This window comes from Colobus angolensis, unplaced genomic scaffold (genome assembly GCF_000951035.1).
Source record: "Colobus angolensis palliatus isolate OR3802 unplaced genomic scaffold, Cang.pa_1.0 Scaffold153, whole genome shotgun sequence".
Classification (NCBI taxonomy): Eukaryota; Metazoa; Chordata; class Mammalia; order Primates; family Cercopithecidae; genus Colobus; species Colobus angolensis.
The window spans coordinates 6,724,273-6,740,801 of record NW_012114633.1 but is presented as its reverse complement, the minus strand read 5'-3'; the positions used below and the strand labels follow the sequence as shown (position 1 = coordinate 6,740,801).

Sequence of the window (16,529 nt, the reverse complement as noted above, 5' to 3'; positions counted from 1 at the left end):
ATGCCCATCTTAGAACCTGTCTTTGTGACCTGCAAATTGAATGCACAGATTTATTTAGACTTCAAGTCACATGTTGAAGCTGGGGTGGAACCCTAAACTGATCATGTTGATGGAGAATAGGGCACAATAGATCCTCAAAGGAGACTTGAAATGGGTTTTCATGTCCCAAACACATACGTATGTGTCCCAAAACACATACGTTTTCACTATAGGATATAAGCAGTAATGTATCTATGTTTTAAAGAAAGAATGGAAACTATATAACCATGACAGTATGCTACTGAAATCATTAGATTAAAAACTCTTAAGATTTGGAGTCTCGTCTGTTTACCAGCAGGACTATTTGGAATAAGTCATTTAACTTATTTGGGCCTCAGTTTCCTGATTTGTTAAATGAGGAAGCTGTGTTAAGGCACTTAAAGAAAGAATATCTGCTGTTTGAGTCCTGGTTGCTGACTGTTCTTTCTGGCCGAGGCATTTATCTCTAATGTACCTTTCAGTGACAACATTTTTTGAATTGATTTATCACTGATGTAACACTTGTGGACTGTTTAAAAGCAATAGATTAAGTTATTCTCATCATTTTCAAGTTTCTCTACCTTATTAAAATACTTTTTTACATGTTGTAGATAATTCCCTATAATAAATCAATAAACCATAATACAAATATACACCAACTCAAATAGCTTTGTTGTGCTATTTATAAATAAAACTTCATAAGAGGTATAGGTTTTACTGAATTCTTCTTTCTTTTGACAGCAAATTTTACTGGATGAGGTAACATTTATTGAAAGTTTAGAAGATCTAGTTCTATAAGAAGAATACCAACAGTACTAGACCAAAACAATATTTAGTTAAAAATTAAGGCCATAAAACAATATATTTAATCAGAACATCAGAACAGGTGATAAGAGCTATCTTAATATGCACAGTTTAAATAGAATCTGGAGAGTCAGGATTTTTCTAAGTATGTCTGTGTCCTTAGTTTATTTTATTATTATTATTTTCTTTTTTCGAGACAGAGTCTTGCTCTGTCACCCAGGCTGGAGTGCAGCGGCACACTCTCAGCTCACTGCAGCCTCCACCTCCCAGGCTCAAGCGATTCTCCTGCGTATGTGGGATTACAGGCATGCACCACCACGCCTGGCTAATTTTTGTGGTTTTCTAAAATAACTATTTTGTTTTAATATAAAATGACTTTTTTTTGGAATGACAATTCTTAATTGGTATGCCAAAAACGTGTATTAATATCAAGAAATGTGAAAAATTTAGTACTTTTAAATTTTAAAACTCACAAAATTAATAGATGAGTTTTTCACGAATTTCATGATTAAGGCTTTGTGATCCAGTTATTTGAAGGTCTGATTCTAAGGTGAGTTTATTTCAGTACCTATTACAATAATAGGTATCATAATTGATAATTTTTGTGTTTTTAACAGAGACGGGGTTTCACCATGTTGGCCAGACTGGTCTTGAACACCTGACCTTGTGATCCACGTGCCTTGGCCTCCCAAAGTTCTGGGATTACCGGCTTGAGCCACTGCACCTGGCCATCCTTAGTTTATTTACAGTGTTTTTTGGTTATGACAAATCATCCAAATTATTCTATTACAGTATATACTATATTATAATATGATGTGATATATATTAGCCAATGATAATATATTGCCACAGTTTTCATAATCTTTGAAAAAGTCCCATAACATATTCTATGCATGACCATCAGTTCTTAAGATATATAACTGTAACTCACTGGTATTTTTTTCATACCTTCCTTTTTAGGTGCTTGGGTAAATCATGGTCGGGGAATGGTCAAGGAACATAACAATCATTTAATCTGGACATATGATGCACCACATTTGGGCTACTGGATAGCAGCTCCACTTCCAGGAACTAGAGGTATTGTAAAAAATGAAAGTAATTTAAACATATAATCCAAATCGTCTTGCTGGAATTGATAGCAGCAGACCCCAGTTTTATTCTAAGCACTGCCACTTACAAGCTGTATGACAATGGGATAGGAACTTGATCTCAGCATTTTTTTTTTTCATGTGTATAAGATTAAGCTCCATGAACTCTAAGGTCTCTTATAGTTATATCTGATGAATCTGTGAAGAGTGAAGTTTGTTCAAATCAAGTATTTTCTTGGTCTACTTTTTTTTATGAATAAATTCTGTCCAAATCAGAGCTTTTGGTTGCAAGCAACAGAAAAATATTTTGAGTAATTTAAAAATATGCTATATTAGAAGGAAGTAGGGAGTTCACAGGATCCCAGGGAAGGCTGAAGAACCACATGCTGAAGGTAGGACTCCTTGCTGTGCCAGATGGCCTAGTTAGCAGCCTGCTTAACAACCTTTGCCAGGTTGCTGCTGTGTGGTGGCTGGCTCCAACCCTTTCCAGCCCTTTCCAGTATTTTCCTTATACTGTTCCTGATCATTCTAGGGCTGAAGAATGATCATCCCATTGGCCCACTTTTGGGTCACGAGCACACATGTTACTTGGTGGGGATTGAGGAGGAGAGGAAGGGCTCTTGGAAGTCTGCGGACACCATCATTCAAGAAAAGACTGAGGATGTATTAAATCAAGCTTGTCCAACCCCCAGCCCACAGGCTGTATGCAACCTAGGACAGCTTTGAATGAGACCCAATACAAATTTGTAAACTTCCTAAAAACATTGAGTTTTTTTTGTGTGTGATTTTTTTTTTGAGCTCATGAGCTATCATTAATGTATTTAATGTGTGGCCCAAGGCAGCCAAAAGATTGGACACCCCTGTACTAGATGAAAATTGGTCTGACATTTTGAACAGAAGGAAGATGGAGGCTGGGGAGCAAAACCATGAATTGTCCCCTAGGGAAGATCTGTTCATATTCTAGGAAAAATGAGAATTTCATTTCCTTATATTTAACATGTTGTCAAATTATCTAGGTAATGTGTAACTCAGGAAAACCTACATTGATCTCAAGTTGTGTACATTCCTCAAAATATTCAAACATTGCATATTTTAGCCATTAAATTTTGAAAAAAAGAAAAATTCTCTAACCTGCAGTAGTCTAGACCGGTTGCACTGTCAGCCTGCTACCACTTCCTGGGCCTTTTGGGTATGTGTTGGCATAAATCAAATTGCTTCTTGGCTTTCCCTGCCACCAGCTTTCATGAGTCAATTATGATAGCTTATTTTCCTTTATTCTTGTAGGTTTGTGTTTTTACAGATTAAAAACAAAGCAAAACGTTTAGTGTTATTTTAGTGAAGATTTTAGAGTGAAAGTTGAATACATGATTGAAGATTATGATATACATGCATTAGAGATAATTCTTTTGGTTTATCAAGTGTTTTGGCTCACAGCTGAGGGGTAGTTGCTACCTGGGTATTTCATACTGATTAGGGATAGTCCTAGTACTTACCCTGATCCAGAACATGGATGACATTTTACATATGTTTATCTGCAGCATTTTGTCATCTAACATTATTATGACTGTCTATTATTTGAAGGCTATCGGTTTTCTCTAGTTTTGAAAATCAAGTTTGATTTTTATTTTCATTCTGTGTTGGCAAGTTTGAATTTTCTTTTTTGATTGGGTCTTGCTATGTTGTCTGCTCAGGCTGGGCTCAAACTCTGGATCCTCCCACTTCAACCTCTTGAGAAGCTGGGACTAAGTAGCCATATATAATCAAGAGAAATGTTCTTTTTATTTCTATTTGAACTTAGTGCTTACAAGATTATTTATTCAGAAACCAGAGGGTGGTTACTTTTGCTTTTCATGATGCAAAATATCATACAATCTTGCCAGCTGTCTGGCCTTACCCCTTCTATATTTGCAACTATAATGAAATATTGATGAAAAACTAATTTCATACAACTCATTTCATTTTTAATAAAAATAACCTATGGAGCATTTGACTTTTATAGAGAAATGTACTTACACTAAAAATATATCTAAGATAACTGAATTACATAAGATAGCTTTATGAATTACAAAAGCCAAAATTATTTTCTAAAACCATGTGGAAGTTCTGTTTCAGATTATTTGTTGGAAAAGATGTTGTTTGGATGAGTACGAAAATAAAAGTAGGGGCTTCTTGTTTAGTTTGAATTAGAGATCTTCTAGTGATGCTTTTGAAGAATTTATTCTGCAAGCATATCAGTCAAAGGAATACTACATTAGAAATATGGATAACTTGATGATAGCCCTTACTTTGTCTGTAATTAACTGAGTGAGCTTGAAATAGGTACTTACCCAACTGATCATTAGTTTTCTAGTTTCTACATTGGGAGAGTTGGATATTGTGTTAGTCTGCTCAGGCTGCCATAAGAAAATAACTGCAGAGTAGTAACTGGCTATTAACAGAAATTTATGTTCTCACAGTCTGGAGGCTACTGTCCAAGGTCAAGGTGCTGTCAGGGTTGGTGAGGTCTCTTCCTGGCTTCTAGATGGCCATTTTCTCAAGGTGTCTTCACTTGGTCTTTCCACACACCAACCAATTCTCCGATTTTCAGTGGACGTTGATTATATCCTGTAATTCAGTTCAATCCTGACATTAGTTAGCATCAGACCCCTCAGGTTAAGGGTTTAATCCCATAGGACTGCCCCCATTTCAGGTGCCCATTGCAAGCAGCAGGTTCTCAGATTTGGCTTCAAATGGGGGGTTTGCACAATTCTCTCCTCAGCTTTGATTATTTGCTATGATAGCTCACAGAAATCAGGGGAACACTTACTTACACTTAACAGCTTGTAATAAAGGAAATGATAAAGGATACGGATGAAGAGCAGATGAAAAGGTGCACAGGGCAACGGTCCTGTGTACAGGAGCTTTTTCCCCCATGGAGTTGGGGTATATCACCCTTCTGGTCCGTGGATGTGTTTACCAACCTCGAGGCTTTACACGCCCTGCACTGTTGATGTTGATGGAGGCTTCCTCGTGCAGGCATGATCAATTATTCACTTAATCTCCAGCCATGCTCCCTCCCGGAGTATGAGGGGTGGTGCTGAAAGCTACAAGCTTCTAAGCATGGCTTGTTGGTCACCAGCCCCCAAGCATGAGCCTGTCCGGAGTCAACTTAGAACAAAAGATACTCCCAACACCCAGAAAATTCCAAGGGATTTAGGAGCTCTGTGTTAGGAAACAGGGTCAAAGACCACATAATAGAACAAAAGACACTCCTAGAACCCCTGTTGCTCAGGAAATTCCAAGTGTTTTAGAAGCTCTGTGCCAGAAACTAGGGACAGAGACCAAATATATATATATATATATATGTTGATTATGACACCATTCCTAATGTCCCTAAACATTTTAAGATATAATACTATAAAATCAAAATTGTGCCTATGATGAGCTAGTGTTTGCAGGGCTTCTTTAGTTATAAATGTGGTTAATTTGTTTTTTAAAGTTTAAATAGAATTCTAGAATTCCTTGGAAAAATATTAAGTGCAAGAGATTAATTTTTCAGATTGCTGTAGGAGAGTAAGTGGTTGAGTACAGAGTTTAATAAGCAAGTGTTTTAAATGTGCCTTTTAAATATACTTGAATGAAAACAACGCTTTTCTACCTAACTCCTTTTAGGCATGCATGCACACACATACAGACAGATGCATTCTCCTGCTACTGCCATACATATAGGATTTGGGGCGAACTCAATATGTCAACATCCTGTTTCCAAATGTGTGCCAGGAAGAGACCTCACCACCCTTCCTAGCCTCTGGTAAACCATCATTCTACCCTCAATAGTGTTTAGTTCCCACAGATGAATGAGAACATGCAAAGTCTATTTTTCTGTGCCTGGCTTATTTCACTTAACACAATGTCCTAAACTCCCTTTCATGTTGTTGCAGATGACAGGATCACATCCTTCCGTATGGTTGAATAGTACTCCATTGTGTATATATGCCACATTTCCTTTATCCATTCATCTGTTGATAGACACTTAGGTCACTTTCAAATCTTGGCTACTGTGAACAGTGCTGCAATGAATATGGGAGTGCTGATATCTCTTTGATATATTGAGTTCTTTTCTTTTGGGTGTATATCTAGCAGTGGGGTTGATGGGTCATATGGTAGCTCTATTTGTTTTTGAGAAACATCCTAATTGTTCTCCTAGTGACTATATTAATTTACATTCTCACCAACAGTGTTGGAGGGTTCCCTTTTCTCTACATCCTCACCAGCATTCATTATTGCCTGTCTTTGGATAAAAGTCATGTGAACTGGGTGGGATAAGATGATCTTATAGTAGTTTTGATTTGCAGTTCTCTGATCAAATATGTCAAGCTTCTTTTCATTTACCTGTTTGCCATTTGTTTGTCTTTTTTTGGGGAAGTGTTCTATTCAAGTCTTTTGGTCAGTTTTAATGGGATTATTAGAATTTTTCCTGTTGAATTGAGTTCCTTATATATTCTGGTTATTATTTTCTCCCAGTCTGTGGGTTGTCTCTTCTCTTTGTTGATTGTTTGTTTTGCTCTACAGAAGCTTTTGATGTTATCCCATTTTTGCTTTGGTCGCCTGTACTTGCAGGATATTACTCAATAAATCTTTGCCCAGATTTATTGGAGAGTTTCCTCAGTGTTTTCTTTTGGTGATTTTGTAATTTGAGGTCTTAGATTTAAGTCTTTAATCTATTTTGATTTGATTTTTGTATATGGTAAGAGATAAGAGTCTAGTTTCATTCTTCTGCATAAGGATATCCAATTTTCCCAGCACTGTGTATTGAAGAGACTGTCTTTTCCCCAATATGTGTTCTTGGCACCTTTGTTGAAAATGAGTTCACTATAGATGTATGGATTTATTTATAGGTTCTCTGTTCTGTTCCATTGGTCTTATATGTATGTTTTTACCACTAGCATTCATTTTTATGTTGAAATCATCCTAGTCAGCTTTTACTGCAGTAAAGCTTATCACAATGCCATTCCTATATGTATGTTCTCATAGCAGGAGGATAGTGGGTCAGTTGTGCTCCATTTACTCTAGAGCCCAGGTAGAAGGAGATGCAACTCTTAATCCTTCAAGTCTTAGAATTTTTGGATTCTATTTCTTTATACCCCTGCTTGCTTTGGTAAATCCTTTTTTTGAATTTGTCTGTAAAATTTTTAAAGATTAAATAAAATAGAATGTTGATTATCAGCTGTATTTACTATCTTAAAATCTCTTTGTACAAAGCTCAAATTAGTTAAAAATATTTTCTCCCAGTTTATTTTACCAACTTTTCTTGTTACTTGGATCACCAGTTTTACTGCCTTTTGAAACAGTTTTCTCACTGCCTGGCCTGGAAGCCAATGTCATATGTTTTAAGCTTTCTGTAGCAGCATCTCAGCATCTTCTGTCATAGCCATTGCTGCGGTAACAAACAACCCTGCAGTCTCGGTGGCTAACAATATCAAACACTTATTTGCTACTTACATTTCATGAGTGTTTCAGGTTGTCTGCTCCACTGTTGAACTTGGCTTCATTCAGTTCAACAGATACTCTCATTCTAGATGCCAGGTTGAAGGAATGAAAACTCTCTGGGATATACTATTCACATATTAGAAGGCTTGAGCAAGAGGGCAGAGCCATACCATGCAAACTTATTTAATATGCTCACATTTCATTGGTTAAAGTGAGTCAGTCAATGAAGCCAACGGATGCGGAAGGTTTACTTCACCCATAGGGAAATCTGTCATAGGAGGGGAGCAAACAAATAAAAGTGTGTACACTTATTCAATGTGCCTCACCCAGCATGTGACATTGTTGAGAATTTGATCTAAAATAACATTTTCTCTTTGTTTATATTGAACCATGTAGGTTCAGGTATAAATGAAGATTCCAAGGACATAACTGCCTACCATACAGTATTTCTTACAGCCATATTAGGAGGAACAATAGTCATTGTCATCGGATTTTTTGCTGTACTACTTTGTTATTGCAGGTAAGAAAATATTAATGGCTATAAACACAGAAATTATCAAGATATGGTATCATTTCAGTGTATTCTGTACATTGAAAAGTTTATTTGTAGAAATAAATGTAATCTTACAATATAGCCTTTCTTATTTTTAATCTGCATATCTCACAATAGCATTGCACATATATGATGTGTAGATTGTGGAGTGATTTTTAAAAAATGAACCATTTGTGTCATAACTTTTAAATATTTTTTGCCTTCTCTTCTACTCTAGGGATAAGTGTGGTACTCCACAGAAAAGAGAAAGAAGTATCACTAAACTTGAGGTCCTCAAGAGAGACCAGACAACTTCAACAACACACATAAATCATATCAGTACAGTTAAAGTTGCATTAAAAGCTGAGGACAAGTCACAGTTATTCAATGCCAAAAACTCCTCATATAGTCCTCAGAAAAAGGAACCATCAAAGGCAGAAACAGAAGAAAGAGTTTCCATGGTAAAAACTCGGGACGATTTTAAAATCTACAATGAAGATGTTGCATTTCTATCAGTCAATCAAAATAATTACTCAAGAAACCCAACACAGTCTTTGGAGCCCAGTGTAAGGTCCAAACAACCTAAACATATTAACAACAATCTATCTTCATCTCTAGGTGATGCTCAAGATGAAAAGAGGTATCTCACAGGTAATGAGGAGGCGTATGGGCGTTCCCATATTCCTGAACAGCTTATGCATATTTACAGCCAGCCCATTGCCATTCTTCAAACATCTGACCTCTTCTCCACGCCGGAACAGTTACATACTGCTAAGTCAGCTACTTTGCCAAGAAAGGGACAGTTAGTCTATGGCCAACTGATGGAACCAGTAAATCGAGAGAACTTTACGCAGACCTTGCCCAAAATGCCAATTCATTCTCATGCACAGCCCCCAGATGCCAGGGAAGAGGATATCATACTTGAAGGTCAACAGAGCTTACCATCCCAGGCTTCAGATTGGAGCCGATATTCAAGCAGTTTACTGGAATCCGTCTCTGTTCCTGGAACACTAAACGAGGCTGTTGTAATGACTCCATTTTCATCGGAACTTCAAGGAATTTCAGAACAGACCCTCCTGGAGCTGTCCAAAGGAAAGCCCTCCCCGCATCCCAGAGCCTGGTTTGTGTCTCTTGATGGAAAGCCAGTTGCGCAAGTGAGGCACTCCTTTATAGACCTGAAAAAGGGCAAGAGAACCCAGAGCAATGACACCAGTCTGGACTCTGGGGTGGACTTGAATGAGCTTCACTCAAGTAGAAAGCTCGAGAGAGAGAAAACATTCATCAAAAGCATGCATCAGCCCAAGATCCTTTACTTAGAAGATTTAGACCTAAGCAGCAGTGAGAGTGGAACCACCGTCTGTTCCCCTGAGGACCCAACTTTAAGGCACATCCTAGATGGAGGGAGTGGAGTGATTATGGAGCACCCTGGGGAAGAGTCCCCAGGAAGGAAAAGCACTGTTGAAGATTTTGAAGCTAATACATCCCCCACTAAAAGAAGGGGCAGACCACCACTAGCCAAAAGAGATAGCAAGACTAACATCTGGAAGAAGCGAGAGGAACGCCCACTGATTCCCATAAATTAACTCCAACGGGGATTGTGTGTCTGCTGTCTCGTGCTGTTTATTCTTGCTTCTTGTTGTAAATTGCAGTATGAACTTAAGAAGTTGAGACTGAGCAATCTCATGGTTCTTGGACGTGTCTCAAGCAGAGTAAATGGTAATTCAGTAATCAGAGAGAAAGATACCAAGGAATGCTTTTTCTGGCCTATTCATTTATATTTGGGTAATGACTTACAGTATCCAAGTTTTCAAAATGTAAAATAGCATCAAGATGTTAGTTTTCTGAAAATGTTGCTCGGCCAGCCAGTTTGGCCTTGACTCTCTTAAGAATAAACAGTGAAATATATACTCCTCAAGTTGCCTCCAAAAATGTTGCCTCTGCCATGGTGACTCCCCCATGGAACATTTAGAAACAAAACTGACTTCAGGCATCATATTCTTTTAAATGTTACTATTACGTCCTCTTCTGCCTATACTTAAAAATAACTTGATAAATGACTTGGACTGATGTTACTCTAGAGTTATCTCAAAGAAAATGTTGTTTGGTCTTTAAACAGCATGTGTATTGTATCATCCCAAACGTAAATCCTACGTTTATATAATATGGACAAGAAGCTACTTGGTCATTAGAGAGGGAGACACCAGCTCTTTGGTTGTTTTTGGATATAACTTCACAAAATAAGTAAGGTGTTAATTTGTAAATTAGAAATTTGGCCATTAATGTTCTAATGCTGAGTTTTTATTTAAAAATTAATTATGTTTTCTTCCCCTCAACAATGAAGCAAGCTTAGCTGTCAAGGAAAACTTTTTACAAATCTGAAAAAATAATCTATGACTTTGATTTAAGGCTCACTGATACTTTTAGGCTAAATTGGTTTTAATATATTTCTTCTATTCTAAAAACCTGAACTCAGTCACTTAAAGGCTATGAAATTTTAAAAAATGATGTGAAAGTTTCTTTTGAACACTAAAATATGTGGAGATAAAAATAAACATTGATTTATTTTTCTTAAATGTTGATGAGAAGAAAAAGAAATGCCATTTTTCCTGAGGCTCAAAAATACCTTCAGGATAGTAGTTGTATTTGCTTAAAAGATGTTTAAGAAAAACAGTTTCAATTTCAGGGGAAAAGTAAAAGTTTTTCCCTAAGTCACTTACAGCCTTTGCAACTTCTTTTTTCAGTTTTGTAAGTAATATATCTATATTCTTTTCATCATAGCAAGCATTCAATGTGAACAACTTTTTAATTAACTCAATTACCATTCATACATCCTAAAAATAAAAAGCTCATTATTCATTAAAATCAACTGATTCCGGCCGGGTGCGGTGGCTCAAGCCTGTAATCCCAGCACTTTGGGAGGCCGAGACGGGCGGATCACGAGGTCAGGAGATCGAGACCATCCTGACTAACATGGTGAAACTCCGTCTCTACTAAAAAATACAAAAAACTAGCCGGGCGAGGTGGCAGGCGCCTGTAGTCCCAGCTACTTGGGAGGCTGAGGCGAGAGAATGGCGTGAACCCGGAAGGCAGCGGAGCTTGCAGTGAGCTGAGATCCGGCCACTGCACTCCAGCCCAGGCGACACAGCGAGACTCCGTCTCAAAAAAAAAAAAACAATCAACTGATTCCATTTTTCTTAAAATTTCCCTGAAGGCAAATGTCTGAAGCACCTTTCCCTTGTGGGGGTAAAAATCCTAAATTGCTTTATTTTTCATTCCCTGCTATTCAACATGGGAGCAACATAGAGACCGTCAACAAGTTCAGTGAACCAAAATAGCCACATTTGCTTCAGTAAAATTATAGCTAGATGTGCAAATTTTTCCTGCAACTTCTGCAACATCTAACCTGTCAAATAACTTTCCTACCATTCTGTGTTAACCCAAAGAACATAAAGACCCTAGGTAAATATTTGCTATATATTACTCCAATCCATAGAAGAAATAAATGTTTTGGGTAATACATAGGCTTCCTTTTCTTTTTTTTTTTTTTTTAAGCGATAAGGCTTATAACAATTAGAGAAGGCTTCTTATTGGTCTTAAACAGAAAGATACATCAAAAGCAGCACAAACGAAAATGATTTGGAAAAGGTTAAAGTTAGTGCTCTGCTGAAGTGCCTTTGATATAGACTTGCATTATTAGAAGGATATAACATCTTTTTTAAGTGTACATTTTCTTTCAGTTAACCAAATTAAACAGATGTGCAGTTTTATTAAAAATATAGACCTAGTGTTTCATGTTGGAACAATAAATTTTGCATGTGAGTAGTACTTCTTGTTTTTTGAATACAGTATATATTGATAAATTGTTTATGTTGGAATGAAGTCAGAAACTATATAGCAAAACTTTATATTTTAAGTGTTTATTTTTCCCACCTTTAAATAAAAATGTTTCATCTCAGCTTGGTAATGAAATACACATATGGGTGTAAGGGTATACCATTCAGGTATGCCGCTTATTTTATTCATTTTTGTGTAAGGGAAATGAAATGAGATGATGTATCCCAAGGGCTTTTCTAGAACTACTTGTTTGGTTTCAGAATAAAACCTAATTATTTTTACACTGCACATGCTGTTCTCAATTGGTAATTATAGGCAATTTATCTTTTCTAATGATCAAAAGAGTGTGACTTCTCATTTGTGAGTAGTTCACAAATTTCCTGTTAAAAAGCTGAAGCCATCTACTTTTTCTTAACCCAAGTGATAAGAAACAATATTCACAACTTTCTTAAATTTTTAAATTGAAAACTAAGGTTTTTTCAAATATAAACCTAGATGATTTTGGTCACAAATTGTTAACATTTGTCGATCCATTGTATATACTTTGGATATATATTAAAGGCAAAACTATCTCTCGACTAACTGATGGATTCATTTACTAAAGCACAGCTATATGTATTTTTGAATACATATTATGATCTTGAGACTTTATAAATCAATTTTTATGACTTTATGCAGTTGTATAGGGATTATGCCCTTTTATAATACATAGTATACCACAAAGATCACAAATGTTGAGGAATGAAAGCACTTCTTTGCTTTGGCAATCATTTTCAGGCCACTATGTGTTTGAATCCTCTGGTATCGATATGTATTATAGGGTTTTAGAGATCTGTGGGTCAAATGATGTCCCTCAAAACTTCCCAGAAAGGTGAAGCTCAAAGTCACACATTCATTTATAAGGCGCACGAGTTTCTCATTTTCCCATGTACCAGCATTGTAAAGGAATCCAGCTGTATTAATTTCTATTTCAGATCTAGAATTGACATTTTGCCTTCTTATTTCCAGGTGTTTCTATTTTTTGTATTCTTTCAGAGAAATCTCATATTTCGGTGTATTTATTGCTGTTACTACTATATTTACTGCTGAAAATTGTAACAACCTGAAGATTTGTAAAATGTTAAACATAGTTCATTAAAAATAATAAAATAAATCTAAAATGTGCTTGATGCATTGTTTAATTTTTGGTAAACTAGAAAACATTCCTCCCTACATTGCCATTTAATCTAGTAGATATTCAATTATTACTTTTTACTTATTACATCTCCTACAGTAAAATAACCCCTTTTGTTTATATAATGAACTTGATATTTCTTTATACTTCATGTCTCCAAAGTTCCCACTTTTTACTGTTAGAGCTGAGTGTAGACAAATTGTTTTCCATCCACTGAGGAGACTTAAGACAATCTGATCGAATCTAAAATAAATTACAAATCCCAAAACACCTAAGGGAGAAAATGATACAGTAAACCCTCAACCCCTTTTTAAAATATTCTTTGAACTCTAAATCTGAATCTAAATGATAACATAAAGGCTGTTTATATTTAAAGAGTTAGCTCTCCAAGAACCTTTCTGCTTAATCAGTTGAACAATATTTAAGTTCAGGCAGTTTGTATTTGGGGACTTTAGAATACTTTGTAGAATTATCTTGACTGCCATGTTTTTAGACATTTCCTGTAACTTTTATAAATTAATATGGTACTAAAAACAGCTTTGGTCAGTTCTAATGGGAATTGGACTCTGAATCCACTCACCAATAGAGATTGTAATTCCCAGCACTGGCTTTATGATAAATAGTTTCACTCGGATCCCTGCATGTGCCAGCCAAGCTATGGCTCCCTTTGTTAGGGAGCCTGGTCTCCATCTAAGAGAGTCTTAGTCTTATCAGAAATGATACAGCCCCTGGAGGAGCCATAGGGGACCCTAACTCACATGGTGCTGGTTTGTAACAAAACTATTCATAAATCAGAAACAGCTGCCAAACAGATGATGCTCACGAACTGATCATCACATTCTCATCTCAGAAGAGAAACTAATATGGGAAGACTGAGATGTAAGAACTGTAAGAAAAGTAGTTGGATGGAATTAAGAGACATTTTAACAAGTTTATCAAAAGTGATTCACCTTTCGGTACTTAATAACTGGCAGATAATCAGGGATCCTTTCCTTGAAGTAAATGTTGGAAAAATATTTATACCACAGTGTTTCTTTATATCTAGACCCCATGAAATCACCTTGTGGACCTCTTTTTATAGGTGGATTTCTTAATAGATGGATACACAGTGAGACAGCTTACTTAGTAAGTTCTCTCTAAATCAACTGGAGAGCTAATTTCTTCTGAGAAAACTGCCCTATTTTCTTAGTGTTGAATTTGTTTGCTCCATCAAAATAAATATTCTTTCTTTGACTTGTCTTTATCTTTTCATTTTGAGCCTCAGTTTGAGGACTGTAGATTTCTGCCTATTAAGATTTTTAAAACATAACATCTTCAGAGTTTGACTAGAAGAAAATAGTCTAGAAGTCAACCACCATTTGCCATATTAAATGCTGAAAAGCTAATAATCTCAATGACAAGTTATGGAAAAACATTTTCCTCAAGTATATAATGGTACATGTCTTAGAAAAAAAATAACCATTTTCTTTCCAAAAAAGGTAAGCTTAAAGATTACATTTTAAAACTACCTGTGATGTTTGTTAAAATATTGCAATAACATGTTTCTGCACTTTGTTAGCTCTAGTAGATGAATAGCTTCCTATTTCTTTTGGGAAAGTTTACATGATGATATAAACCCACAGATTATTTTTAAAAAAGAAAGTTCACATCTTTAGAAGTATATGCTATTTTATCCCCCTAGGCAACAAAACCTTTCTTAGTTGAAACCTATATTTCCTGGTTTTCAAGTCTACCCCTGCTATGGTTCTGAATGGTATTCCACAGTCTTGAAAGAGTACCACATTTTTCCTATGAGTTGATTTTTTTTTCTGTTCTTCAGGTTGATTAGGGGTTTCATAATTCATATGTTGACTAGTTCTAATCCTTGTAGACCTTATTAAAACACTAGACTAACTGCAGACAGTCTGATTCAAAACAAATAAGATAATTACATTCCCAAGAGTCTGGACTTATTACACTTGAACAGTTTAGTTAGAAACCTTTTCTAAATGCTATACTGAAAGGGTAATAGTGGCTACTAAGCAATATAGAGTAAATATCTCAGAATTTTTATTCTACATATCTCCATATTTCAGTCCAATAATGTAGATTATTTTTTCATAGAAAAATACTTTAAAAAATTCAACTTAAAAAATTAGCTTATCAGTATCCAAAATTTTATAATAAAGACGATTTCAAAACCCTGATTTCTGATTTAGATAATTTCTGAAAGGTTTGTGTCCATAAAATACAAAAAAACATACCTTTGCAGATATTTTCTCATTGTTACTTGTAAAAATTTAGTATTTCTGAGTTTTAAAAGAGTTGCTTGTCATTATTCCATGGATTATTTAACAAAACACTATTGATGTGAATACTGACCATTGAAGAGGATGTTAATAAGCAGACGAGATCTATAATTAAGGAGTTTACCAATTATTTCTAGGGAGTGCTTATACTTATAAAAGGAAGGGAAAATTATTTCTCTGAATAAGTTTTTTTCCTTAATGTTTAAATAAAATGACAAGAAAAGAATATTGAAAGTGAATTTCATGATAACAATCTTTAACACATACCTGTTTCCTGAAATTCTGGTTTCTCAAAAAGTAATCCTTGCTACTGTTCTATTCTTTTCTTTTTTCATAATGAGACATAAGAGCAAGCTGTCATGAATTAGTGATAAGAGAACTGTATTTACTCTTCTTGAAATTGGGACCTGTCTTTCCTGCCTTTTTCTTTTTTTAAGTCAGGGTGAGATTTGATACTATTAAAATTAGCCTTAGTAAGAAACTAATCTGAATCAGGAAATTTCAAAATTCCATCCGCCCCAAGATGAGCTCATTTCACTTCTAAAGCAAATACTGCCTGATTGAGTGTACTAAATTGTTATGTTGATATCTTGCTTATGTTTGTCTTCTTAGACCTCAAGATCCTTATGGACACAAACCATGCTTTATAATTCCTCCAATTCTTAACAGTACCTTTGTTATAGTATGTACTCAATAAATATTGATTAATGGAGTAATGAATTACATGAATGATAATGGATTTTTTTTCAGTGGAATAATTGGAAGTGTTTTGAGAAGGGGAGAGAGTGACATCAGCAAGATGGTAAAATAGGAGCTCCCCTGCTTGTATCCTCTCAAGCAACAAAGGCAAAAGTGCCTTTGCGGGAGCTCTGGAATTCAGATAGGAGTCTGTGAAACCCTACTGGAGCTCAAGACCTAGTGAGGCCATTCTAGAGGGTAGAACTGTGCCCATGTAGAAATCTCACAGGCTATGGTCCCAGTTCCAGACCTGGAAATGGCCCTGTCATCCTGAGAACTCAGCTGCAGCCATGTTCGGCCTCGATCCTGCTACCACAATCACCCACCAAGGAACGCAGATAAAGTCATGCCATTTATGCCTTGAGTGACTGGCCTGCTGACATTGTTTCTTCCTGTGGACCCTGAAATGGCTAAGAGACTTGTCTTCAGCTCTGTCAGCTGCAGACTGCAAGCAGTCCTGCCCCATGAGGTCCCCAGGGGGAAACATACTTGTCTGAGTTCCTGGAGGCAGACCTGTCAAACTTAATCTCAGCTGTGGAACCTGAAGCAGCCCTGCAACTGTTTTAAGTCCCTCTCATCTATGA

The 16,529-nt window shown here is 36.1% G+C and overlaps 1 protein-coding gene across 1 annotated transcript in view; it reads left to right on the top strand.

Annotated features, from left to right (window-relative positions):
- FAM171B (family with sequence similarity 171, member B) overlaps positions 1-10,774 on the top strand; it is a 76,097-nt gene extending 65,323 nt beyond the window's left edge. The window contains exons 7-9 of the mRNA XM_011936505.1: positions 1,783-1,899; positions 7,776-7,899; positions 8,150-10,774. Of these exons, the coding sequence (XP_011791895.1) occupies positions 1,783-1,899; positions 7,776-7,899; positions 8,150-9,494 (1,586 nt within the window). The 3' untranslated portion in view covers positions 9,495-10,774. The remainder of the gene's footprint in view (positions 1-1,782; positions 1,900-7,775; positions 7,900-8,149) is intronic.
- The last annotated feature ends 5,755 nt before the right edge of the window (positions 10,775-16,529 follow it).